Here is a 26,782-nt window from a genome sequence, read left to right on the forward strand (position 1 = left end):
CAGGATCGGGCCAGGCCTCACCCGGCCAGGAGCCCCAGAGAGAGCCCAGGACACATGCTGAGCTGTGACTTTGTGCCTAGAAACAGCCAGAAAGGGGGGCGCCTGGGGGGCTCCGTCGGTTGAGCGTCCGACTTCGGCCCGGATCACGATCTCGCGGTTTGTGGGTTCGGGGCCCGCGTCGGGCTCTGTGCTGACGACTCAGACACTTCGGGTTCTGTGTCTCCCTCTCTCTCTGCCCCTCCCCAGCTTGGGCTCACGCTCGCTTGCTCTCTGTCTCTCTCTCAAAAATGAACAAACATTAAAAATATATTTTTAAAAGAAAGAAAGAAAGAGGAAGAAGCCACAGGTGAGTGCAGGGAGGCAGCTGTGCACAAAATTTATGTTCAGAAACCAACATCTTTCAAATTCAAGCCGTTTCCAAGAAGAGATGATAAAGAGAAGGCAGTGTTTATAACAGAAGTAAAAGTTATAAATTATCTAGGCACAAACTTCGCCTACTTCCTGTGTACTCGGAACCATCCTGAGAAGCTCCTGAGGGACATCTTCTAGCACCTTCCAGAAAGGCACTTTCCGGAAGAGGAGTGAGCCTCACGTGATGTCACCTCGTCCTGAGCTAATCTGAGCGAGACAGTCCCGGGAAAGCACCTGAGAATTTCTCTGCAACCAGGCCGGTTGATTATAAGGTTACTATTGAAGAAACGTGGACAAACAACTAAGAAAGTTCTGGAGTAAAAGAGCACCAAGGAAGCCACGTGTTCCCGAAGCTAACCGGAGTTCATGGCCGTGGCCACGTCTCGGTCGGCGGGAGGCAGGGCGCGAGATGGCGGCTGGCCGGGCGGTGGCACGCGGGAGAGCGAGAACGGCTCCACAAAAACCACGAGCAAAGCACCTGCACAGCCGCTTTTCCGAATAATTCACACAAAGGGCAACGGGCCCGTGACGGGCGCCAACATCACGAGCGCTCGGGGAGGTGTAAACCCCAGCGAGGGGCGCCTCCTGGCCACCGGGCCACAATAGCCATGTGGCGTCACCGCTACTCCCGCAACGGCCCGGACGGCGTCACCCGACGGCTGATAAACACACGGCGTCCGCTCGTGCGACGGGCTCCCGTCCCGCCGTGGAAGGAACTCGGCCCCGGCACGTTCGTGAACGTGGACGAAGCTTGAAAACGCATGAAGTGGAAGGACAGAACCACAGGCCACCTAGCGCGTGACTCTGTCTCCGTGACGCGTCTGGAACGGGAGAGTCCCAGGCACAGGAGGCAGCCGAGTGGTGGCCAGGGGCTGGGAGGGGGACACGTGGGACGGGAGGGGCCGCTAACGGGGGCAGGACCTCTTTGGGAATGGTGGAATGTTCTGGAAGTAGACATGATGGTTGCACAACCTCGTGAATAAACTAAAAACCGCCGAATTATACACTCGAAAAGGTGAATTTCCTGTCCCGTGAATTGTATCTCGATAAGGCCTTTTTTCAAGAAACGTCCTTGCTCCATCCGTGGGGGCCTGTATCGAGAGGGCAGCACCGGGACATGTGTGGGTCTCACGTGTGGCAGACCCTCCCCTGGTGTCACAGGGCAGGGCAGCTCCCCTGGGAATACGAGGTTCTGACCTTCCTCCGACCTCTCCTCTAAGGGACGCCGAGCTCCCATGCGGCTTTGCAGGGCTGACCCCCAAAACGCCCTGTCCCTGCACGCCCCCTGGACTGCTGAGCACCGTTGGAAGAACACAGCCCCGCCCAGGCCTTCGCTGGGGCCCGTGGAGGGGACGCGTTGGGCGGGAAAGGGCCAAGCCAGGACGTCCAGTGGGGTAGTCAGGAACCCCTGCTCACCCCGGCTTGAGTCGGTGCTGCCCCTCACCCGGCGGGAGCCCCACCCTTTGCGCCTAGACCGCATCCCAAGTGAAGGGGGGGGCTGGGGGAACAGGGGAATCGCCAGCAGGGACTGGGTCCCAGCTGGACGGGAGGCAGGGGTGTCCTGGGCAGGGTGCAGCCACGAAGCCTCCCGGGGCAGATCTCTCGGGGGTGGGGGCTCAGCCCCGGGCTTGCACAGAAGGAAACAGAGAACCAGGGAGGGGCCAGGCCACACAGGAACCTCTGAATCATCCAGAACGTTCTGGCCTGTAGATGGGCTGCTGCAACCCACCAGGAAGCTGGGATGCTTGGGCTGGGGGTGAAGCAGCACCCCGGGGGGCCCGGTCAGTGGACTCGGGGGGTCCGTTCATGGGTAAGGACTCGAGCTGCATCCTGCCCGGGTGGGGGGGGGGTGCCGAGGGTCCCCAGTGGGCGGGTCCCCACACCCCTCCACGGCAGGTGCCAGCCCGAGCCCGGGGGTGTGACGTCCACGCAGGTAGAAGGCCCCCTCCCGGCCCCGGCCCTGCCCGCCGTCCCCGCGGGTCTGGAGCCGGAGCCCGTCTCAAGCCGGGGTGGCGCGGCGGCAACAGGGGGTGTCCGCACCTGGCCTGCAGTTGGGCGGCCTCGGGCTTCCCGCTGGAAAACAAGGGCAGCGAGCGCCAGGCGGCCGGCGCGGCCCTGATGGGGAACAGCTGTCAGCTGCGGGGCCGCCAGCGGAAACCACATTCCCCAAGCCGTTAGCTCATGGTTTACATTCTCGGCAGGCGGGTGATATGTCATGGGAGCCGGACGGATGCTGGTGCGGGGCCAGCTGGCCGCCCAGAACCTCCGGTTCAGGCCCGGGGGTCCCGGCCTGCGTGGCCCGGCCGCTTCCTCTCAGGCCCGGCCCCTCCTCCCGGGCGGGGGTCCCGCGGCTCGTGGCCCCGGCCCTCCTGGGACCCCCCCCCCCTCCGCCCCCAGGAGCCCCACCCCGGGTCCCGGAGGCCGCTCCTCGCCCTGCTGCTCCCGGCATCGTTCCTTGATGACTTACGCCGCCGTCGTCCCCAGTCCCCAGTGACGTTAAGCCCGCTCTGTCGCTCAGGACCTCCTCACGTGCTCCGGAATCCAGTTCTGGACTCTGGGGGCACGGATGATTTACTGTCTGTGTCGATAGCACACAGGTTGGGTTTTGGTGGTTTTCGGGGATGTTCTGATACCTGCAAATGCCACTCAGCTGAGCAGACACTTGTCACACGTCAAATCCCTCGCCATAACAACTCTCAAGTAACGGATGTGGAAACCGAGGCACGGCGGGGGCTAAGTCACCACCGAAACCACAGGGCTGGCAACAGGCAGAGCCGGGATGGGGACCAGGGTCCTTCTTTCGGCCCACGCACATACCCTTCCGGGAAAACTTCAAGGTGGCTTCATCCCACGTGTCTCCGGCTGTTAGCCCGGAGCCGCTGGGGTTCGCCGCGTCTACCCCGCCGCTCACGGCTCGCTCTGCACTGAGCGTGCGCGGTTCTGCTCCCGTCAGCTCCTGGACACTTTCCGTCGGGCCCAGATCGCCGCTGCCCACCAGGCTGGCCCTGTGTGCGACAGGGTGCCCCCCCCCCCCCCCCCGGTGCGGCGAGAGCGCCTCCCTGCTGTGCCTGGGCCACAGCCCGCCACACGGGGACCACGAGAGTGCACGCGGGGAGACGTGGGTGGCTCCCAAGATGCTGCCTCGTGAAAGGTGGCGGCCGCAAGCCCACGCTCCCCGCCCCGGCGGGCCCGGACCGCCCGGCCTGGAGGTGGAAGCCGCGGGTGGCCCACCGCCCAACCCAGGCATCGCTCCAGCCCTTCACCTCGGCCACAGTTCCTGCCGGGACCAAGTGTCCCCGTGCTTCCGTTCTTAGGTGCTCATTGCCGAGAAGCGAGAAGTCACTTGCTTTCGTATATTTATCTCGTATCAGATTTTCTTATTGATTTTTAAGTTTTTGAACTATGGTACAATAGGGGCCGTCCCTCAGTCGTATCTCATCTATTTTTTTCTGATGCTTACATCATTTATTTGATTTTCTTATCTCACTGCAGTTGCTAGAACCTCCGAGAAAACGTTGAATAGTGACGGCAGGGGCAAGAGTCACTGTTCATACCTGCATTTGTTCAAAGGTTTGTGTTTTCCGTGCACATTGATCTCAGCCACTATCGTGTGCAAAGCCTTTTTCGTTTTCTTTTTTAATGTTTTTTCTTTGAGAGAGAGAGACAGAGCGTGAGTAGGGCAGGGGCAGAGAGAGGGGGAGACACAGAATCCGAAGCAGGCTCCAGGCTCCGAGCTGTCAGCACAGAGCTCGACGCGGGGCTCGAACTCACAAACCGTGAGAGCGTGACCTGAGCCGAAGTTGGACGCTTAACCGACTGAGCCCCCCAGGTGCCCCCAAAGTCTTTTTCTATTTTCTATTATGAATAATAATTATTATTATCATGATATTATAGTGAATTATACAGATTTAATAATATCATGATAGGGCACCTGGGTGGCTCAGTCAGTTAAGCATCCGACTTTGGCTCTGGTCATAATCTTGTGGTCTGTGAGTCCGAGCCCCACGTCGGGCTCTGTGCTGACACCTCGGAGCCTGGAGCCTGTTTCGGATTCTGTCTCCCTCTCTCTCTGCCCCTCCCCTGCTCACACTCTCTCTGTCTCTGTCTCGCCCTCAAAAGTAAATAAACATTAAAAAATTTGTTTCTGAATAGTATCATGATAGACTATTATATAGATTGATACCCTATAGTATTAATGATTGCTGAATTTTGTCATATTTCCTTTCAGTACTTATCGATCTGGTTCTATGAATTTTCTGTGCTATTTTGTCAATAAAATTATTTAATCCAATCATTGAGCCACCCTTAGAAGCCTGGCCTAGATCTGCTAAGTTACAGTATATAATTCTGCAGATAATTTATTGGGTTCTTTTTGTTATTCTCTTATTTAGATTTTTTTTCTCATCATTTATAAGTGATATGTGTCTGTAGTTTTTTTTTTTAACATCAGGTTTTTGTATTAAATTATACTGGTTTTATGAGATGAATTACAGAGTTTTCCATCCTTTTATGTGTCTTGGAAAAGTTAAAATAACACTGGAATGACTTTTCCTCTGACTTACGGTTAGCGCATACTCAGCCGTGAACGTCTGTCCCTGGTGCTTTCCTTCATTCTTCATTTTTAAACCACCTCTCCACTGTCTTACATTCGTCTCTCCGTGTTTCCCCCTATTCTAAGTTATTTTGATAATTGGTATTCACTAGGAAATTACCTGTTTGCTCTAGCCGCGCCCCTCCACCGTCCTCCCCGCCTCCCTCCCCGGCTCTCCCCCACACCCAGTTGCACGTGGGTTTCTACATCTCCACGTACACGAATATTCTAGACAGAGACTGTCATCCTCAATCAGGCTTTTAGGCAGCACTAGCGGGTTCTAGTTTATTTTCTATTGGGGGAAGAAAAAGCACTTCATCATCTCTCCTTTTTACTGATTTCTGTTCTACTTAATTAAGTTGTTTTTCTCCCCGTAATTGCCTCTTTTGACTTTTTAAGATGTACTTTGTTGTTTTCATTGTGATTTCCTAAAATGGGCACAAGATCCCTCACTTGTATTCTTTCCTCTGAGCATCTGAGTGATGTGTCCGCTGGGCCTCTGGGCTCTGCTGAGACGTGTTTACATTTTCATAGCTTTCCCGAGACCTTGCGTGTTCAGATTCGATTTCCTGTTCTATCTGAGGTTCCCTGGGAATGTGTTTCTTGGTTTCTGCGTGGTTGAAATGGGGAGTACGTACGTGACTTTTTGTTATTCGCTTTAAATGTTGTTAGATTATCATAAGATCGTTTTCATTGGTCTGCTTTCTCATTCATCGAGGTTTTCCGTGCGTGTGAGGACATAATGTCGTGGGAAGTACTTACTATGTTTTCCCTCCGAGGAAGGTGGAGATCATCACCTACGTCCACCTCTGTTTGCATCTTTCAGCCCTTACTAGATGTGGTGGTGAAGGGAGCCAGGGAGAGTTGCTGCGTCTGCACCCTCGACCCTTCTTTCACCCCTCGGTTTGGCTTTAGGGGTTTGGATCCTGTCGGTTGGCACACACAGTTGATGACTTGAACTTCCATCCTTCCCGATTCGTGCTCGCTTACTTAATGCGTATGTCACCGTGTGCCAGCGTTTGCACTCAGGATCTTGTCCTCTTAGCTCCGTCTTGACATCAGTCTTGTATCCTCTGCCCTCAGTCGAGGTCAGTTTTCTGGTCTTTTCCTGGTGTTCTCCTTGAATAGGGTATACGGACGACATGCGCACTGACACTTTCACGCTCACAGTGACCGCTTCTGGGCTAGTATGAGAGGCCGGGGGTGGAGTCCTTCTCTCTCCGTGACCCATGGATGACATTTCACTGTCCTCTGCTTCCAACATCGCAGATGAGAACACCAGGCCTTGTTAATATTTTCTCTCTTGAAGTAACGTGTTCTTCGTGTCAGTAAACATGCAACTCTCCCCACCCCGGCTGTCCCATCCGCCCACGAGGTTTCAGGGCTTCACGGGTTTGTGAGGGTGAGGGGTAAGGACGGGCAGGGGCCTCAGCGGACTGCGTGGGTGACCGGAGGCCTTAGACCCCCCTGGTGTGCTCCCCACGCACTCCTGAGGTCTTGGTCAGGAGCGTTTTACTAGAACACAGCCATGCACACTCGCCCGTGCCTGCTTTCCCGGTGTAACAGCAGAGGTGAGAGGTAAGCCGGACCCCCCACGCCGCTTTACAGACCGGCAGACCCTGTGCTACCAGGCCCCACGAGGCCAAAGGACCTCCCTGAGGTCACTCAGCAGGCGGGAAAAGGAGCTGGAATCCCCCCGGCCCCTCGGAGCCCAGAGCACTGGCCTCCTTCCATTGCTGGTACCGGGGAGAAGGCGGAGGGCCCGTCTGGGTGGAGGGGAGTGGGTTAGCTGGGGGCCCTCCAGCCTCCCGAGGACCCACACGGTGCCCGGCCCTGCTGAACCCCAGGGCGGGTATTCCCGTCCGGCCACTGCTTCCCCAGGTGGGCTGCCCCCTTGGACACCGGACTCAGGGGCTGAGCCGGAACACTCACCACCTGTCACGCTCCCAGACCCACGGGCCCTGACCGGTGGCTGCGGTCACGACATCTGGGGCCTCAGGTGTTCTGATGGCCAGCGCCTCCTCTTGGAGGCGGGAAGGGCCCAGAGACGGGAGAAGGGAGGCAGGACCGGGTTGCCGGCCGAGAAGCCACGGAAGCGAGGCCGTGGCCTCCCTCGTTTCAGACGGTGACCAGGGCTTGCCCCCGAGGGGCCTGTGCCCCGCTGGGCGTCTCCTGCAGGTGGCTGGCTCGGGGGACTCGTGGCCCGGGGCTCGATGTACGGTCAACACGCACGACCCCTGACGTGACCCTGAGGACACACACCCTCCTCCTGCGGGATTCCCGCCCAGACCAGCCCCGGGAAGAGGGTCAGCAGACACACCCACACGTGGGGCACCACGTGGGGCACCGTACACGGAGCAGTGCCCTCCAACCGCACCCGCCCCTGCTCTCCCCTCCCACTTTCAGGTGGTGGGGGGGGGGGGAAGGGAGGGCTGATCCTTTCTTTGAGTAGTTGAGATCAGGAGCTCTGGGGTTTTCTAGGGGTTTAAGATCTTTGGGAATCCCCAGGAGGCAGGGAGGCAGGCAGCTCGCGGAATGCAACGCCCAGCAACCACGGGGGATCCTGGGCTCTCCCCTGCACACCTCCCGGCCCACCCCTGCACGCCTCCACCTCTGCACGTCGCCCGGCCCACCGCCAGGTGCGCTGTCCATGGTCTGAGCAGGAGGGAGGGTCCTGACGTGGGGGCTGCGGCAGGCACAACTCCAGGGTGTCCCCCTGAATTGGGGGTACCTGGCCCCTCGCGAGCAGGGCCCCTGGAGTGTTGTGGAGTATCAGGGCCACCCACGGGCAGCTCCGGGGTGCTGCAGACTCTGGGAGGTGGTACGGACAGCGGGGGCGGGGTAAAGGCGCCAGGTTCCGGGCACTGGTGGGCGGGGGGGGGGGGGGGGGGGGCCTGTAGGTCAGCTCGCTGGGTGCAGTCTAGAGGGGCGTCCGCCAGGGGGTGGGCTCAGTCCAGCTGCCTCTGGGGGAGAAGCAGACCCAGGACAGTGCAGGGTCTTCCTTTCCTGACAGGCCATCCAACTCCCACACGCCGGTCCGACCCAGGAGTGGTGAAGGCGTGCGGATGAGGGGCTGGACGGCCCGGCCCCCTCCGCCCCCGCCTGCCAAGCAGCATGAAGGTGGCAAGGGGGTAGGGGTGCCGCCGGGGGGGGGGGGGGCGGGCGGTGGCTATGGGGCTGGCCCTGCCAAGCAGCCCCCAGTCTGTGATTTCCTTCCATTGGTCCTGGTCCCAGGCCAGCTGAGCAAACGCTGACCCACATTTCCACTGAGCCCGGGCAGAAACTAGGCCACCAGCGAGGCTGGAGCCGGGGCGGCCAGCCGCAAGGCTCAGGGCCGCCAGCGCCTGCTCAGAATTTCCAGGCCTGGAAAACGGAGAGGAAGGCCTTCCCCTGGTCCGTGGGGACTGCTGGCCTCACCGGGCTGGGGGGCGGGCAGAGCCCTGGTTCACTGGCTCTGTCGAGGAGTCTGACCCTCGGCCTGCACCTCCCACGCTCCCAGGGCGGGGGACAGCCTGGGCAGGGGACAGAGACAGAGCTGCCGGACTGGGTGACACAGCCCCTTCCCACGGGGGCTGGCTGTGCCTCTGTAACGGGCCCCCTCCCTGGGACCCCTTCACTCCCTACCACCCTGGCGGGGGCAAAGCTGCACCACCTTCCTAACCGGACACAACACCACAGACCCCAGAAAGAGCCAGCCCCTGTCTTGGGGGGACGGCGGAGGCAGGCCAGAGGGGCAGGACTTGGGAGGGGCCTTGTCCTTCCGTGGGCCCTGCCCCCCATGCTCAAAGCCCAGGCTGCCTGGAGCCCCGCCTCTTTGGCCCCTAGAGCCCCGCTCGCTCGGGAGGCTGTGCTAGACCCCCTGTGGTGCTCAGCACCGTGGCAGGTGAGGGCCTCGCGGTCCCGCTCACCAGACCCAAGATGGGGCCACAGGGACCGGGGGGTCCTGGGGAAAGGGCCAGGTGAGGGCACTCTCTCTGCTCCAGGGGTGCGGGACCTCACGGGGCCTCTTGCTTTGCCTGGGTGCACCCCTTTGTTGGACACCCCTTTTTCTGTGCACCGTCTGCTGAGTGACCCCAGGGGCGTCCTTGGAAGGTGCTTTTCCTGAGGAAAAGCCTTATAGCCTATCAGAGTGTGGCCTCCCGTCCGGGGTCAGCAAACGGCGTCCCCAGCGCTGTGAAGAGAGAACACAAACCCACTGGGAAGAAGAAAACTGAAGGCTAAGGCAGACGTCCCCGAGTCCGAACCCACTCCCCGGGTCCACGCCAGCCTGGCCACCGGCGAGGCCTGACTCAGAGCTTGGACAGGGCTGCCTTCGCAGCACCGCGGCTTGGCTGGCCTGTGGGGTCATGAGGAAAGGGGTGACCTCAGTGCTAAGGCATGTGGGGGCCGGAGGGCCATCTGGTGAGCCTGGTCCCATCCCACACCCTGCAGAGGGAGAAACTGAGGCCCCAAGGAGGTGTGGCCCGCACGGGGTCAGGACACGGGGAGCCACGGGAGGGCCCGGTAAACAGCTTTGCCCAGACTCCGGCTCCAGGCTTCCTCAGCCCGCCTGCCCGCCGCCCCCCGCCCCCCGCCACCCTGCGCACCCTGTGCCTCCTCCCCTGCCCACCCACCACGGCCCCGGGCCTCCTCCCTGGTGCTGGGCTCCTGCTGCCCCTTCGGAGCCCAGGAAACCTGGAAAGGGGACCGTGCGGTGTGAGGCCCACGGGCCCAGAGGGAAGGGGCCGCTGTCTCGGGGGCCCCTGCACCCTCCTAACCTCCACTGGGAATGTGAGCTGGGCAGGTGGGCGCAAGGGGCCTCGGCAGCCCCTCTGGGCAGCTCACACAGCACACGCCTCTCACCGTGCTTGGCCTCGGCCGGCGGGATGGGACATCCTGCCACCCTCCGGGCCCTCCCTGAGGATTTCAGAGCCAGTCCCCGAAGCCCAGCGTGTGGGACAGGGTCCCGCCGAGTGTGGGAGAGGTGGCCCGTGTGCCCCTGGGAAGAGGCGCCCTGGGTGGGTGTCAGGCGAGGGCCCAGGACCACCCCCCCGCCCCCAGTATGGGATCTTTCGGCGAGGAGACCCCTCAGTGCGGCCTGCGCCCACAGCCAGGCGGGGGCTGTGGGGGGCACACGTGCACGGGGACGTGACACGGAGGGGCAGCCCCAGCCCTCTGGGAAAACTTGCTGACAAACCTTCACTTGCTCTCTCAGCCCCCCAACCCGGGGCGAATCTGGAGCGGTTTCCCCAGAAGCAGGCGAACACGGGCCCCGTCAGCTAGTTACAAGGCAAGGTCACTTGAAGCCCAGCTGATCGGTGGCTTGCGTGGGGACCGGGGGCTGTGAACAAACGGGGGCGCTTGAGCCCCTGGGTGTGGGCGCAGCAGCCCCCGGGGCTGGCACGTCCCTGCAGGGACCCGGGGGCTCCTGTGGGGCACCGGCGTGGCTCGCCCGGCCCCAGAGTGTGAGCTCGGCACCCACACCTGCCCCGTGAGCTGCTGCGAAGGCCCGAGGGTACCCCCCCCCCCCCCGTCCGGCCCCACGTCCTGTGGAGCCACGCCACTCCCCTGAGCTGGTGGGGTCTGGTCACCTTCCCGGGAACCTGGGCGGCCCCGTGACTGGCGAGGCAGGTCAGGAACAACCAGGCAGCCTCACTGGCTCGCCCTCCGGGTGCTGCCCCGGGGGACCCGCCGCCACGCCGGGAGCAAGTGCAGGCTACGCGCAGGGGCCCCGCCCCGCGCGAACCCCTGGCACTGAGTGAAGGGGCCTCCGGTGACTCTGGGCACAGCCTGCCAGGCACCCAGCGGCACCGGGGGGACCCGGGACCGGCTGCCTCCCGGGCCTGCCCGTGGTGCGGCTTCTCTGGCTTCCGAGGCACCGGGTCTCGGGTGCCGGGTCAGGAGCTAAAAGGTAACCGCAGCGGAATCCACACGGGGTCCCGGGTGCTGCCTGCCGGCTGGCGGCTGGGGCTCCTTCCGGCACCCACGTCCCCGGTCGCACCGCGTCCCAGGGAGCTCCGGGACAGAGGCTTAGGCCAACTTTCTTCCTGTTACTGATTTCAAATCCATTCCACTTTGCTGGGAGGACCTACGTGCGTGGTTTCCATCGCTTGAAATTTGTCAGACTGGTTTTATCGCACAGTCCATCGTGGCGACGTCCCTCCCCTGGGCCCCTAAGAGCGGGCGGCGTGTTCCACAGACGTCCGCGAGGTCCTGCCGGTTCGCAGCGTCATTCCAGCATTCTCTTTCCTTCTGACCGTTCTCCTTCTGTTTCCTGTCTTGCTACCCTGCCCATTATTAAAACGAGCCACTGAAACAGAGAGTCTCCGACTACGTTCGACCCTCGAGCAACACAGGGTCGCACGCCGTACGGCCACTTCCACGTGGATTCTTTTTACAAATACGGGAGGGCACTGTCCGCGTATTTTCTTCTCCCTGTGCTTTTCTTCGTGACCCGTTTTCTCGAGCTCACGTTGTTGTAAGAAAACAGCGCGTAGCACGTTTAACGACGCGCGAAACGTGTGCTTCTCGCCGGTTACGCCAACGGCAGGCTGTTGGTCGTTAAGTCCCGGCGGGGCGGCGGGTGCAGAACCATATGTGGACTTTCAGTGCTGCGTCTATGTGCTCGTGAGGGGTCTATCTCCCTTCGGACTTGCCCTTCGTCGTTCCAAAATGTCCCCCGTCCCCAGTCGCAGTTTCGTCCTAAGGTCTCTGCAGCCCTTGTGTTTGCCGTTCGCACGGGCCCTTCCCCCCTCACGCTTCAACCCGTTCTCGTCTCTGCGCCTGACGCCTGTGTCCCGCAGGCCGCGGGCGGGGAGACCCGCCTCACTCTCGCGCACTCTGCCGCCGGCCGCCTTTCAACCGGAGGGTTTGGTCCACACTCAGTTTGTATCGGATCTTTAACTGATAGGGTAGGACTTGCTCCGCGTTTTACCCGTTTTCTATACGTATGAGATCTTTTTTGTTCCGCCGTCCTTTCATATGGACTTCTTTTGTACTAAACGGGTGTCTTTTAGGGGCCCATTTTAGTTCATCATGTCTTTTACTGAGTTTTTATTTTATTTCATTTTTTTTTTATTTGAGAGAGAGTGCGTGCACGTGAGCGAGGGAGGGGCAGGAGGAGAGGGAGAGAGAGAACCCCAAGTGGGTGCCATGCTCGGCGCGGAGCCCAACGTGGGGCTCGACCCCACCGTCCCGAAGTCGTGACCTGAGCCGAAATCAAAAGTCGGATGCTCAACCGACTGAACCTCAGGTGCCCCTCTTTCACTGCGTTTTTAAAATTTATTTTCTTAGTGGTTTCCCTAGGAACTCTCATGGATATCTTAACTTATAACAAACCCATTCCTGACCACTTTAATCTCAATAGTGCGCCAGAAACTGTGCTTGTACACGGTGCTGTTCCCTCCTCCCTTAGCGCTATCATCGTCGTATAAATCACACGCGTACACATCCTTTGCCCATCAAGGCATGTAGCTGTTTTAACCGTTGCCCTCTGCAGTTGTCCGCGAAATCAGATAGGAGGAAGGGAAGCCCTATAGACTATAATTATACCGTCTTCTGTCCTGCCCTCGGCCGCCGTCCGTCCAGGCGCGCGTATGAGCCACAGTCCGCACCCCTTTCGTTTTGGTCTGACTCCTCTAGTATTTCTGTGGGCCAGGTTTCCTGGTGACGAATTCTGGTTTTGTTTACCCAGGAATGTCTTCATTTCTCCCTCATTAAAAAAAAAAAATAACATTTATTTATTTTTGAGTGACAGAGAGAGACAGAGCACGAGCAGGGGAGGGGCAGAGAGAGAGGGAGACACAGAATCCAAAGCAGGCTCCGGGCTCTGAGCCGTCAGCACGGAGCCCGACGCGGGGCTCGAACTCACGGACCACGGAGATCGTGACCTGATCCGAGGTCGGACGCTTGACCCACTGAGCCGCCCAGGCGCCCCTCTCCTTGATGTTGGAAATGCAGTCTTCACGCGTAGACCCCTTGGTTGCCACCGTTTTCTTTCAGCACCTTGAGCAGGCCATCCTGCTGCCTCTGATCTCTGCAGTTGCTGTTTGGAAAGGAGTCAGCTGGGAACCCGCCTGGGGACCCCTCCTAGGTGGGACGCGCTTCTCTCTTGCTGCCTTCGAGGTTCCCTGTCTCTGGCTCACGGCGGCGGTTTGATTAGGACGCACCGGGTGTGCAGCTCTCAACACCCTCCCCCAGAGTCAGTGGGCTCTTGGCCGCACCCCCCCCCCCCCCGGGAGTCAGAGAGCTCTTGGCTGCGCCTCCCCCCCCCCCAGAGTCAGCGGCTTCTTGGCCGCACCCCTCCCCCCAGAGTCAGCGGCTTCTTGGCCGCACCCCCGGCCCCCCCCCCCCCCGAGTCAGAGAGCTCTTGGCTGCGCCTCCCCCCCCCACAGAGTCAGCGGCTTCTTGGCCGCACCCCTCCCCCCAGAGTCAGCGGCTTCTTGGCCGCACCCCTCCCCCCAGAGTCAGCGGCTTCTTGGCTGCCCACATCACTGTCTTCATCAGCGTGGGGAAGTCTGGCTGTTACTTCCTCCAGTCCTGCTTCTGCCCGCGTCTCCCTTCTCTCCGGGGACTTGGGTCGTGCACAGCGGGCATGTTTGCGGGGTCTCCGAGCCTCTGTTCAGCTTTCTTCACTGTTTCTCCGGTTGGGCAATCCCGGTCGACCTATTTCTTCTCGCTGATTCTTTATGCCGCCTGCTCACCCGCCGTGGACCAGCTCTGGCATATTCTCGGTTCGGTCCGTGCCCTTCTCAGCTCCAGAACGTGGGTTTGGTTCTAAGTTCTGTTCATTCCCGGGAATCTCCGTTTGGTGAGACAGCGCTCTCAAACTTTACTTCTCCGGGCATCATTCGGTTCTTTGAACGCACCGAAGGCTGTCTACGCTCGTGTCTGGCAAGTCCAGCCCTGGGATTCGTCAGGGACGCTTTCCATGAACCGCCTTCCCCCCAGTGTACGGGCCATGGTTTCACGTGTCTTCCCACGTCTCATAAATTTTTGACGAAAGCTGAACATTTCCAATGATATAATGTGGCGATCGTGAAGTCGAACTCTAGCCGCTCCTCAGAGTTTGTTGCTTTCGTTGCCCGTTTAGTGACTTTTCTGAATTAATTCTGTAAAATCTGTATTTTTGCCACACGTGGCCGCTAAGCCGCTGCTTCATTAGCTTAGCGGCCAGGTAGTCACTGGACAGAGACTCCGTTAACTGTCCGGGACCGTGCTGTCGTGTTGCATCCCGTTCTGTGTGGTGCTGGCCGTGGTGGCCCTCGGTGCGACGGGTGACTGCTTGTGCGGACCCTCGAGGCTGCTCACAGGTCTGGGGCCTTCTCAGGCCCTTCCGGATCATGTCCCACCCTAGGAATCTGTGTGGCCTTCTAGATCCCCGGGAATGCACTGGCGTTTTCCATAGCTCCCTGGGGACATCCCATCTCTCAGATGTTCCTCTTCCGCGTTTTGCTTAGTGTCCTGTTATCCACCGCCCCAGGCAAATGCAAAGTTCTTTAATTGCCTGGACTTGTCTTCAACCTTCACCTCTGGGGAAAAGACTTTTCTTACTGGGTCAGCTCTGAGTCTAGTCAGATGCAGACAGCCCTGTGGGGTCTCCCCGGAAACCAACAGGCAGGTGCGATGACACTTTTCTAGGAACGCTGCCTTGAAAGGGCTCCACCCGGGGGGCTGGGTTTCACCATGAGCGTGGACTGTTCATTTTCAGGCTACTCGAGCTGAAGTGGGGGGCGGGCAAGTTAAAACACCTCAGGCTGGTGAAGACACAGGAAACTGGGAGCCTGTGCACCGCCGGTGGGGATGGAAACTGGTGCAGCCGCCGTGGAAAACAGCATGAGGCTCCTCAAAATATTAAACACAGAATCGCCGTATGACCCAGCGATTCCATTTCCGGGCACACCGCACCGAACAGAACTGAGAGCAGGGTCTCGAAGAGGTGTCTGCACCCCACGGTCGGGTCAGCAGCCACGGCCCCGGCCCCTCAAGAAAGCGGGCCTGCAGGTGTCACCGTGAAGTCCCCAGGGACCCCTGGGCACGCTGGCCTCCTGCGTGGTCACCAGGGGTCTGGTTTGCAGGGCCCCCACCAGACAAGGCCCCCTCTGGCTCTGCGAGAGGGAAGAGCAGGCCCGGGGGCTGTGGGTGTGGGGCTCAGCTGCCGAGCACCTACCCCTTCCGGGGCCTTCTGCAAGGCTCAACCCAGGACCCAGGATTCCCAGAGAGATTCAGCCTGCGCGTGCAGGAAGTGCTTGGAGAAATCTGGATCCAGAACGGAGCTCAGCGGGAGGAGGGAGGCAGGTGGGCTCAGGTCCCCAGGCGGGTGGGGCGTGGGACGGGCCACGGGTCAGCGGCGCCCCAGCACGCGGCCCTGGAAGTCACTCCTCGAAGCTCAGCGACTGCCTTCCTCGCTGCTCTGGAAGCCAGGCCCTGTGGTGCATCCCCGCCTGCTTGCATTAGTCAGACTTTCCCTGCAGGGGCCCTGATTAAACACAAAGCCGGGATGTGATGGGGCGAGACAGAGCTCCACTGGGCCGGGAAGCCAGGAGGTGTTCCCTGGGACTTACACACAGGGAGGAGTCTTTCAGGCAGTGGGAGCTGCCAGTGCAAAGGCCCTGAGGCGGAACAAGCTGGGAGCGTCCAGCACGGTGGGGAGAACCCCTGGACTGCCGGGCCGTTGCCGGAATATTCGGCCATCCAGGACTGAGGCAGCCATCGGAAAGGATGTGTGTTCAGAGTCTGTGGTGTCTGGCCGGAACGAGGCCCTTGGTAACTGTCTGGTGAGTGGGCAAACGAGCAAACAAATGTGTGCCTGTGTGACTGGCGGGATCCCCCTGGGGAGCCAGACACCAGCGCCCGGTCTGTGTGCTCGGGTGGAGACAGCCCGTCCCCGGGTGGGGTTCCAGGCGGGCCTGCACCACACCCGCCAAAGGCCCTGAAAGAGTCCTTGTTGCATCAGGCGTCGAGAGCTCCTCAGCCAGAATCCAAATGGAAAGGTGACGAAGCCCGCGGGGGCATCCCGGGCTCTGGGACCCTGTGGCAGGGCCACAGCTCGGGGCGGGGGGGACAGAGGATGATGAGGACACTGAGCTTGCCCAGCCCTCCGCTGCCAGCCAGGCCCGTCCTCGCGCAAACACAGACTTCTGGGAGCCCCTCACATCCCTCGAGGGCCAGTGTGAGCTGCACAGACCACGGCTCCCACCCCGGCTGCAAAGGGCTTCACATCTGCCCCAAGTCAACCCTCAGCAGGGAGGTCCCCTGGACTGTCCGTCCCGTGCTTTAGGCCAGCTTGAGCTACAACAGGCACCTGAGGTGGGGGTCAGGGGTTAAGGTGAGCCTGCTGCGGCCATTTCGAGTGGAGGACAGACAGGCCTGGGGAGTCAGGTGCACAGAAGACCATCCTGCCCCTGGGGCAAGTGAGGGCGACCACAGAGAGCACAGGAGGTGCACACAAGGACCGGGAGGGGTTGAGCGGTGCAGACAAGGAGGGGGAGGGGTGCAGACAGAGAAGGGAAGGTGTAGACAGGGAGGGGAGGGGGGTGCAGACACAGAGGGGAGGGGTGCAGACAAGAAGGGGGGGAGTGCAGACAGGGAGGGTCAGAGTGTGGAGACCTGACCAATAGCCATAGTCCTGAGCCCCACTGCCCTGAACCAGTTAAGGAGTGAGTGACCGGGAAGGACCCTGCATTAGTGTCAACCAATTAACCAATCCCTCACCTACTAACAGAATCGGATCTACAGAGACATCCTGTCTGCCCCGCCCCCGCATCCTTGGGGAGTTGGGCTTTGTCATCAGAGTCATTTCTGTGCCCCCAGCACTGTGACAGTGGAGGTGCCCTTCCAGCGATCATGAACGGATGACTCTTCCTTGGTAAGGGTGGGGTGGGGCTGCCTCAGCAGGGGTATCCGTCGAGGGGTCTGTAGGGGCGTCTCCGGAGAAAAGGGACACGGGGTGCCCGGGTTTTCAGAGGAAGAGTCTGGCAGCAGAGGGCCCTGCAGCTGACTCCCTACAGGCCGGGCTCCCCCACCAGGCCCCACGGAGGCCAAGGGGCCACAGGTCATCTATCCTCAGCCTTCTTCTATGCCCCTTCCCACGTGTCCCATCGTGCTCTTGGGAGGCAGGCCACTGCAGAGGGAGGGAGGCCCTCCCAGCAAGCCAGCCGGGGCCCTGGAGCCCTCGGGTCAGGTCTCCCCGCTGCACATCCCCGGGGTGGGGCGGGGGGATCCCTGGGTTGCAGAGGCCTTCCACGTGGCGCGGCGCTGGGGTGCTGGGACAGGAGGGCAAGCCCGAGGCCACCGCCACCGCTGGACAGCGCGTGAGCAAACCACAGCAGGAGGGACGCGACCCTGCACTGTCTGTGGCCTCGTCTCCTGGAACGGGCTGCTGCTTCTCAACCCGACCTTGGGTTCGGTTCCGTCCCACAGGTGCAGGACCCTCCCGAGGCTGCAGGGCCTGTCCTCGCCCAGCCGGGCTCTGCACAGAGCCACCCAACACCGCGCGTCCGGTCAGCGGAGCGGGGACACGTGCAGCAGGCCAGCTGTCCTGCAGGAGAGCCAGGCGCAAGAGGGTCTGTGCCAATGGAGAACCAGGCTGCTCTTCTCAAGCAGGTTCTCCTTCTGGAAAGTTGTTTTCCAGGAAACATCATGCCGTTTACGTTAATGTATTTCATCTGTACTCGAATTAATGCAGATTGTGAACCTTTTGGATGAGTTCAAATGTGGTAAGCACGGAGAGCACGGACAGAGACAACCCACGCAGAGAGCAGCTCTCTGGGTTCTCAGCATTTTTAAGAGTGGAGGGGGTCCCGAGACCAAACAGTTTGAAAACCAGAATTAGAATCTGTCTTTGGCCTGAGGACCTCCATTTCCGTGGGCATCGGGCTGCCTCTCTGTGGCTGTGTTATTTACTTGAAATACAGGTTAGGTCATTCGTTTTTGTTTGCATTCTATTCTGGTTGATTCTATTTATTCCATCCCACCCCACATGTGTGAAATATTAACAAGGTTCCAAAAAGCTTTCTGTTGGAGCTCAGACGCCCCCTGGGCGTCCCCACAATGCTGGCTCCCCATCTGCTCCCAGGCACCTGACGAGGGCTCTACTTTCCTGACAGTGGGCAGTGACCACCTTCAGAGTCTGTTAGCCAGGCACCCCCGTCGGCCGCCTCCCTGCCCCAGCCAGCCTTTCTGGAAGTGGGACCACCCTTCCCACGGGGTTGACTCCCCTCTGGAGGGAGGGCATCAGGAGGCACCCCCCGCCAGCGGTGTGGACAGCGGCCTTGTACTCTGACGGGCTGTGTTCACCAAAACGCAGAGCCCCAAGGCCAGGGATCCCCGAGCTGGGAGCCCCCACTTCTCCAGCCCCTCTCCGGGGGCAGGCACGTGGACTAATGTGGGGCCAGGAATGCGGCCCCTCATGTCCCCACCCTGCCCTGAGGGTGTAACACGCTGGCCACCCCCGCCCCCCACCTCCACCTCCAGGGAGACACTAAGAAGGGTTTGTTGGGAAGGGGGAGCGGGAGGGAGAGGAGAGGAGGGCGGGGAGGCGGGAGGGAAAGACAAAGAAAGGGGTGCGGCAAGTGGCAGGCGCCCGCGGGAGGAGAGTGACCTCAGCGCCAGAGAAGCATCTGCTCAGCCTCAGAGCGAGGGCGGGCCGAGGTCGAGGCGCCCCCTCTCCCCTCTCCCCTCTCCGCGGCAGATCTCTCCGCGGCTCCGCAGCTGCGGTGCAGGGCCCGGGCCTCACTGGCCAGCCGGGCGCTGTCCTGCGTGTGAACTGCAGCTCGGGGCTCCCGTCGCGACCATCCGCTGCCCGCGCCCCCGCCACCCGCCCTCCGGCCGCGCCTGCTGGGTGAGTACTGCGTGTGCGTGCGCCTCTGTCCCCATCCGGAGACGCCGGGCCTCCGGGCTCCTCCCCGGGTGCAGCAGCTAGCAGCACCCCAAGACGGAGGCGTGAGTTTGCTGTGTAGTTCTGGGCGCAGCGAGCCCAAAGTTTCCCCTCCCGGCTCCCAGGACTCCCTCTGACGGCAGCCCTGAGGAGTGGCAGCCCTGAGGAGTGGCGCTCGGGGATCCCCGCGGCTGCAGAGCGGGCTGCTGGCGCAACCCAGCCCGGGCTCCAAACCTGCCAGGCGCCCGGCCTCCCGTAGGGGCGCCCGGAATCCGCCTGTAACCGGACACAGCTGCTTTCGGGGATGGGGTCTGAGCCTGAGCCCGAGCCCGGGGTGGGGCAGCGGGCAGGGATACTGCGGGGGGAGGGGGGGGCGCTGCACTCCGGAGGTCCCTGCTCCCGGGACCAGCGGGACCGGCGTGCCGGGTTCTCCCTCCGCTCCTAGGTCATGGGAGCCCCAAGTCAGGCCACCACCTGGGGCAGGGCCCTCTGGGCTCTCCTCCTGGCCACACTGGGGTCCGCGGCGAGCCAGCCGCTGGGGGCGGAGTCTGTCTGCACAGCCCGACCGCTGGCCAAGTACAGCCTCACCTTCACGGGCAAGTGGAGCCAGACAGCCTTCCCCAAGCAGTACCCCCTGTTCCGGCCCCCCGCACAGTGGTCGTCCCTGCTGGGTAAGCGCAGCCCCCGCCGCCCGTTCCTGCCTGTCCAGCAGCGGCCCCCCTCCTGGAGGGGCCGGTCACACGACAGCTGCACCACACTTCGCAGCTGGGGGGGGGGGGCACTCCCATCCCGTTGCCTTCAGCGCCGGGCCGACTGCTGGATGGCGGGGCCCAGGGGGGGCGGCAGGGGGGGGCGGCCAGAGTGGCCCCTGCGCGGTGCCCCGGTGGCCCGGCGTCGGCTCACCCCGCCGGCCGCACGCGCAGGGGCGGCGCACAGCTCGGACTACAGCATGTGGAGAAAGAACCAGTACGTGAGCGACGGGCTGAGGGACTTCGCCGAGCGGGGCGAGGCCTGGGCGCTGATGCGGGAGCTGGAGGCGGCGGGAGAGAAGCTGCAGAGCGTGCACGAGGTGTTCTCGGCGCCCGCCGTGCCCAGCGGCACCGGGCACACGTCCGCCGAGCTGGAGGCCCACGCCAGGCACTCGCTGGTGAGCCGGCGGCCACGGGGAGGGGGGGGGGCTCGCTGAGCGCCCGCCCCGCCCCCCCAGGTGTCCTTCGTGGTCCCGGGGGGCCGGGGCGGGGCTGCGGGGGGGGGTCGCTAAGCGCCCCCCCCCCGCCCCTGCAGGTTTCCTTCGTGGTCCGAATCGTGCCCAGCCCCGACTGGTTCGTGGGCGTGGACAGTCTGGACCTGTGTGACGGGGACCGCTGGAGGGAGCAGGTCGAGGTCGACCTGTACCCCTACGACGCTGGCACGGACAGCGGCTTCACCTTCTCCTCCCCCAACTTCGCCACCATCCCGCAGGACACGGTGACGGAGGTGAGGAGGTGAGGGACGGGAGGAGAGCCCTGCTGGCCCTGGACACCCCCCCCCCCCCCCACTAGAAGACGGCCCGTCTGCAGGGGGCCCGCAGGTCGGGGAGGAGGGCCCAACCCTTCCTGGTTGATTCCCAGCCTGCGGCCTCCCCCCCTCCCCCCCTCCACACAGCCTGCGGCCTCCCCCCCTCCCCCCCTCCACACAGCCTGCGGCCTCGCACCCCCAGAGCCTGTGCCCCGCCCCCGGTCCACGCAGCCTGCGCCACCCCTCGGAGCCTGCGCAGCCTGAGGCCACGCGCCCCGCCCCCAGGAGCTAGCGGCCTTCGGAGGGGGCGGGGTTTCCTGACCCCGCCCCACCCGGCGCTCCAGAGCCTGGGCCCGCCCACTGCAAGCGTGTGCCGCGGGTTCTCCGGTGCTGAGACCCCTGCTCTCCCCACAGATAACCTCCTCCTCTCCCAGCCACCCGGCAAACTCCTTCTATTACCCCCGGCTGAAGTCCCTGCCCCCCATCGCCAGAGTGACCCTGGTGCGACTCCGGCAGAACCCCAGGACCTTCGTGCTGCCCGCCCCAGGCCCGCTGGGCGGGGGCAATGAGATCACGGACAGCCTCTCAGGTGAGCCTGCAGGTGCCCGGCCGGCACGCCCGTGAGCCCGGGTGCGAGTGCTCCGACTCCGGGGGGGCCCTGACGTCCCACTGGCTGCACAGGGCGGAAGCACCATTCAGGTGTGCGGGTCACGCAGGGACCGTGACCGGGCAGCCGCCAATACGGAGCCCCATGCGTGAGGCCCTTAGGTCTCAGCTGCAGAATAACCCTTGATGGTGAGTGGCCACCGGGTACAAACCGCAAAGGGTCCTGAGGGGCTAGAAACCGCCCAAGAGTCACCATCTGTGACTCGGCAGCGACAACACCTCAACACGAGCTACTTCCCAAGGCCACGCCGGTCACCTGCACGCAACCCCTGGAGGGCCGGTAATCCAGGGACTAGGCCCCGCTGTGTGCCCAGCGCACAGGACACACCCCGGAAGTCCCAACTTGAGATGAGGCGGCAGGATGGAGAAAGGTGCTGAATTGGAAGCCGGGCTCCTGGGGGTGATGTGCCCTTAGCCAGGTGGGGCCAGGCCACCCATGGGGTGCACAGGGGTGCAGGGGACGGAGTCAGACCAGGTCACTGCTCAGATGGGCTTAGGGTGCCCCACTCTGAGTCATATGAGCCACTGTCTGTGAGCAAACTCAAACACCAGGGTTTGAGCACTCAGTGTAGGACGACGTGGGTCCCAGGGGTTCCGTGCATCGAGCACAAGATGACGTGGTTCTGGGGGCTCAGAGTGTCCAGTACGAGATTACAGGGGGTCAGAGCATTCAGTACAAGATGACAGATGGGGTTCTGGGGGTTCTGCACATTTGGTGCAGGACAGTGGGGGTTCTGAGAGATTTGGGATTTAGTTGATTCAAACTCTAGACTGAAGATTTAACACTTGCACAACATTTGCAAGGGAAAGCCTTTGACACTCGTGACCGAGACCCCTGTCAGTGGTGTGTCTGTGTGTGGCCCATGTCACAGCTGACAGGGCAGGACATTCCACTAAATGGATCTTTCTGCGCCCTCCCTGGCGAAGGGGATGGTGTGGGTGATGAAGGGGAGCCCCCACCGCGGTCACCTTCTGAAAGCCAGCACCGTGGGCAGCGGAGACCCCGGCCAGCCTGTGCTGCCTTCAGAACATCTCTCAACACGGGGTCCCCCCTGCCCCCAGGGGCCAGAGTTGGCCTCCCAGAGTCCCGGACAGTGGACGCAGAAATGCTCCCTCGAGGCATCTTAGTGGTTTTCCCTGGGCGGTGCGATCGGTGGGTTTGTAACCTGCTCTAAACCACGCCGATAAAATCGAGCACCCCTCACGACTCTGAAGGTGGGAGCTGGTCTTGTGCACCGAACACACGCCCGGGGGTCCCCTTCTGCCACAAAGCACCTCGCACGCATGCTCACGGCCTCTCCTGTGCTCGGTCCAGGTCCAGAAACGCCGCTGGACTGCGAAGTCTCCTTGTGGTCGTCCTGGGGGCTGTGTGGGGGTCCCTGCGGGAAGCTGGGGGCCAAGAGCAGGACTCGCTACGTCCGTGTGCAGCCTGCCAACCACGGGACGCCCTGCCCCGAGCTGGAGGAGGAGGCGGAGTGTGTCCCCGACAACTGCGTCTGAGACCAGAGCCCCGGGCCCCTCGACCCCACGTGGTGGCCCAGCCTGGTTGTGCAGTGGGCCAGGCGGGGCTTCGTCCATCACCCCTCTGAGCTCCACCGCTGACACACGTGCCTCGGGCTGCTGGAGCAGGACGGCGGGAGAGGCGCCTCCTTTCCGCGAGCTTTCCTCTCGGGCGCCCGGTCCTGAGGTCCCCTCTCGTGGGTGAGTCTCTGCTGTAAACCGTGTCCTGCCCTGTTCACCATAGTTCAAGGCCATCTTGCACGCAGACGACTTGTACATGGTGCCCGCTGGGCCACCTGCAGGAGAGCCACGCACCCCAGGCCCAGAGCCCCAAGCCACGCGTGCATGACATACCTCGGACCTGCCCTCCCAGATGCCCACACCCCTGCCTGCCCCTCTCAGCCAGGCTGCCTCGGCAGGCCACGCAGGTCAGGTGCATAAAGGAGAGCAGGCGCTGACCCCTCACCTTGGCGTTGTCGTATGACCGATCTCCCTGCACTTGAATAAAGACTGTTTCATGACCTCAGGGGCCCCCGTCTCACATTTCCGGGAAGGGCCCTGGGAAGGGCACCGTGAGCAGGTACGGGCCATGCTCCCGCCCCCAGAGTAGGGCCCCCCCACTCCCCGAGACTTCACAAGGGCAGCACTGCGTGCCCCTGCCGGCAGCTTGTCCCTGCACCGGACACTCACCACCAAGGCCCATGGCCTCCCGGAGATGCCCTCAGGGCTCACTGGGCACCCTCCTGGACCCTTGACTGAGGTCGCACGTCCCAACCTCATCCTACTGGCATGGATCCTCGGTGGGTCCCTGAGCCCTGGGGCTGGGCTAGTCCCTCAAGGAACAGCCGGGAGATGGGGAAGGCCGGCTCTCCATTCCTTGGGACCAGAACATTTTTCCTCTTGCTTGGACACATGCGGAATCGGATCCAATAACCACCCACCTCCTCTCTTCTTCCCCCCTCCTGTCTATCCATCACTCTCCCTCCCTTCCTCCTACCTCCTGCCCACACCCCCCTCCTCCCCCTCCCTTCCCACCATCCTGTCTGTCCATCCCCCTCCCCCCTCCTCCCCCTCCCCCCTCCCGTCTACCTCCCTCCCCTCCTCCCCCCTCCCCCCTCCCGTCCACCTCCCTCCCCTCCTCCCACCTCTCCCATCCACCTCCCTCCCCTCCTCCCACCTCTCCCATCCACCTCTCTCCCCTCCTCCCCCCTCCCCCCTCCCGCCCACCTCCCTCCCCTCCTCCCACCTCCCCACTCTTGTCCACTGCCCCCTCAATGCTCCTGCCAGTTCTTGGTCACTACACTTCCATGTAGAAACCCTTCTCACCTCTGTCTCTCCATTTTATCAAGATCACACCTTCCGGCTGTCGGCCACCTCCCCTGTCCACTCTGTCTCAGTGGCAGTCTTGGACCCCCACATGCCCAGACCTCCCGCTGACGAGCCACCCACACCCCATAGAAGTACCTAGTGTGGGACACCACACCCAGCCTTGCACTCACTCGGTGCCAACCCTGTAAACACTCTCCTCTTGTCCCCTACTGGGTCACGCTTGGCAGCCGAGGTCTCTCTCCCATCCCGAGGGTGTTTCTCGTGGCCTCCCCTTCCTCATTGAGACCTCCTGCTCCTGTGTGCCCTGTGTAGCCACATGCCTAGAAAGGATTCTCCCCGTTTCCTGTTCCCGGCGTTCCTTCCGCACGGGAGACCCCCTCCGCTGCTGGCGTGGGCTCCATGTCTACCGTGCTGTGGCACCCGGGGTCCATGCTCCATGCTCTCTGTCCTTGCCCTTTAACTGACAGGAGGTCTGATGGCCCCCCCAGCCCCTCCCCCCCCCCGGCCGGCAATGCCCCGTCCCCTTCTCTCTGATGGCCGTCCTCTACTCCCTGACACCCCTGTCTGTGAGCTTGACCCCAGACCCCTCCACCCTCTACTGTTGCTTCCCTCCTTGGACCCATCCTTCTCTCCAGAACAGATTTAGATCCAAACGGTCACCTTGACCCTTGACCTAGGGGAGGAAGCAGTGAAAGCAGTTGCCCGTGACCCATTTCTCCCCCAGCGGGGTGTAGATTCTCAGCCAATACCTCAGACGCTTGCTGATGCCTCAGTGTCCTGCTGAATAGACTGGGGGCATCCGCTAAGAGGGGAGACTTGCCTGTGAAATGTTCTCAGCAGATGTTCTCCGTGGACCTCTGGCCACGTGATCTTGGGGCACAACCGAGGTACTTCATGATCCAGCGCTTTCCAGGGGTGGGGTACCAGCCTGCGTGCCCCACCGAGAGCCCGGGAAGGGCCTGGACCGCACAAGGAGGTCCGACCTTCTGGGGGCTGCCGCTCACGTGCTCGGCTCCCTGCGTCTCAGCCGAGCGTCTGCCCTTGGGCAGGAGCTGGCACTGGGGCTCCCTGAAATAGGCTGCGGTAGAGGGCAGGCCCACGGTGGCAGCCCGCACAGCTCGGGCACACAGCACAGATGGCCAATACCTGCTGGATGAACGAAGAACTCAATTCACTTTGTCTGTTTGGCAAGAGTCCCGACACCGAGCACCTAAAAATACTAGAGCAAATGGGACACCTCTTAGATGTAGGTGACATGTGTGCATAACGGGCTGACGAGGTGGTGGAAAGCTGGGGGTCTCTCGGAGGCCGAGGTAAGGAGTGGCAGGAGCCAGGCCGCACCTGGGACAACGCGGCTGGCCCTCCGCCCCTTTAGGCCGGGGCGTCGGAGGCTCTCCCGGTCACCTGCCCAGAGCAGGCACGAGCAAACAGGCAACCTCACGAGGGCACAGCCTCCCTTGCACTTGACTGCTGACGGAGAAGAAAAAAGTTACCTCTGACAATTCCTAAACATAAGCCCAAACTCACACCGGCATGAGGTCTGAGATTTCAGCGGAAATCTGAAAAACCCACAATCACAAGTTTTGCTTCAAGAGTCCTGGCCTTGGGGACACCCTGGGGCGCTCGGAAGGCGGCAGCATAAATCTTCCCTGGACGCCTCACTGTGGACTCAGGACTCAGAGAATTCCCACAGTAACATGAACTCGCAATCAAAACTCACCAATCACCTGAGAAAAACCAGCATGACCCCTAAATCAGAGGAAACCACAAACTACAAAATCAGAACCACGAAGCCATTGAGGGGATTACCATGAACGGGACGTGATTAAGCATGCTGACCGTGTTCTCCAGCCCCGCACCCAAAACTCAAAAGTATACCGAAGCCCCAAGCCCCTCGCACGATTACAGACTTAAGCCTGCAACGGTGGACCGAACGCTCCAGCTGAATGACAAAGCCACGTGCCATTTGCAGGAGGCGGAAGGCCCCGCCGGGACACTAAAGGGGGGCAGACGCCGCTAGGGTTCCCTGTGGCGCCCTGGGGCGGGGGGCTGGCCGGGGCCCCTCGGGTGATGCGTGTCGTTCCTTGGGGTCCGAACATCTGCTGCCCCGAGATGCTCCAGATTCTAGCGCACAAGTCAGCATGGAGAAGCCTCTGCAGAAGCCCCCTGCCGACACACCGCGGACAGCCACCCCGGGGACTCGAGGCGGGCAGATGACGGAAAATAAGCCGGTAAATAAATCCTACGTTAGAAGGTGCTCTGTGCAAGGAGGCCGTGGCCAGAAAGAACACTGCTGCTGGTGGCGGGGTGCCCTTCCGGGAAGGTGTTCAGAGGCACCCTCACTCACGAGCCCCCCTCTGAGCAGAGCCCTGACGCAGGAGGAAGGCTCGCGGTGTCCCGAGCAGGGACTAGTTAGAGGCCAAGGCCCTGCTGTGTCGGGGAGGCAGCCGGGAGGCACGTGCGGCCCGCACGGGGAGCGGCAGTCCCGCAGAAGGGCCCGGTCGGCCGGGCAGCGGGTGACTTCTGCTCCTCGTGAGCTGAGGAGAGGAGGGAGCATCCATCGCGGGAGGGCTCTGAGCAGAAAAGAACTCATCGGCGTACGTTGCGTGGGGTCGTCCGGTTGTTCCGAGAGCAGCGCGTAGGGGCAGGGGCAGGGTAAGGAAGGTGAGAGACCGCCGCACTAACCCGAGGAGAGCGAGGCCGGGGCCGCAGGGACGTGGTCAAAGTGGTAAGAGGGGGATGAAGTCCAGGTTCATTTTGATGTAAAGGCAGCAGATGCTCAGCAAGCAGCACCTAACGGTGCTCCCGGGACTGTCCACGTGGACCCCTTCGTGGCCCGTGGTCCTGCTGGGTCAGCCCAGGGAGGGGAGGGTCCGAGGGAGGGAGGGTCCTCTGCTGAGGCTCCTGTGGCGTCTGCACTGTCTCGTGCTGGA

General features: G+C 61.9%; 1 protein-coding gene across 1 annotated transcript; it reads left to right on the forward strand.

Annotated features, from left to right (window-relative positions):
• The first annotated feature begins 18,529 nt into the window (after positions 1–18,529).
• SPON2 (spondin 2) lies at positions 18,530–23,043 on the forward strand. The gene is made up of 6 exons (XM_043573211.1): positions 18,530–18,821; positions 19,303–19,528; positions 19,781–20,004; positions 20,142–20,333; positions 20,769–20,943; positions 22,336–23,043. Exons 2-6 carry the CDS (start codon positions 19,306–19,308, stop codon positions 22,518–22,520), a joined length of 999 nt encoding a protein of 332 aa, XP_043429146.1. The 5' UTR covers positions 18,530–18,821; positions 19,303–19,305; the 3' UTR covers positions 22,521–23,043.
• The last annotated feature ends 3,739 nt before the right edge of the window (positions 23,044–26,782 follow it).

Source organism: Prionailurus bengalensis, chromosome B1 (assembly GCF_016509475.1).
Source record: "Prionailurus bengalensis isolate Pbe53 chromosome B1, Fcat_Pben_1.1_paternal_pri, whole genome shotgun sequence".
Lineage (NCBI taxonomy): Eukaryota > Metazoa > Chordata > Mammalia > Carnivora > Felidae > Prionailurus > Prionailurus bengalensis.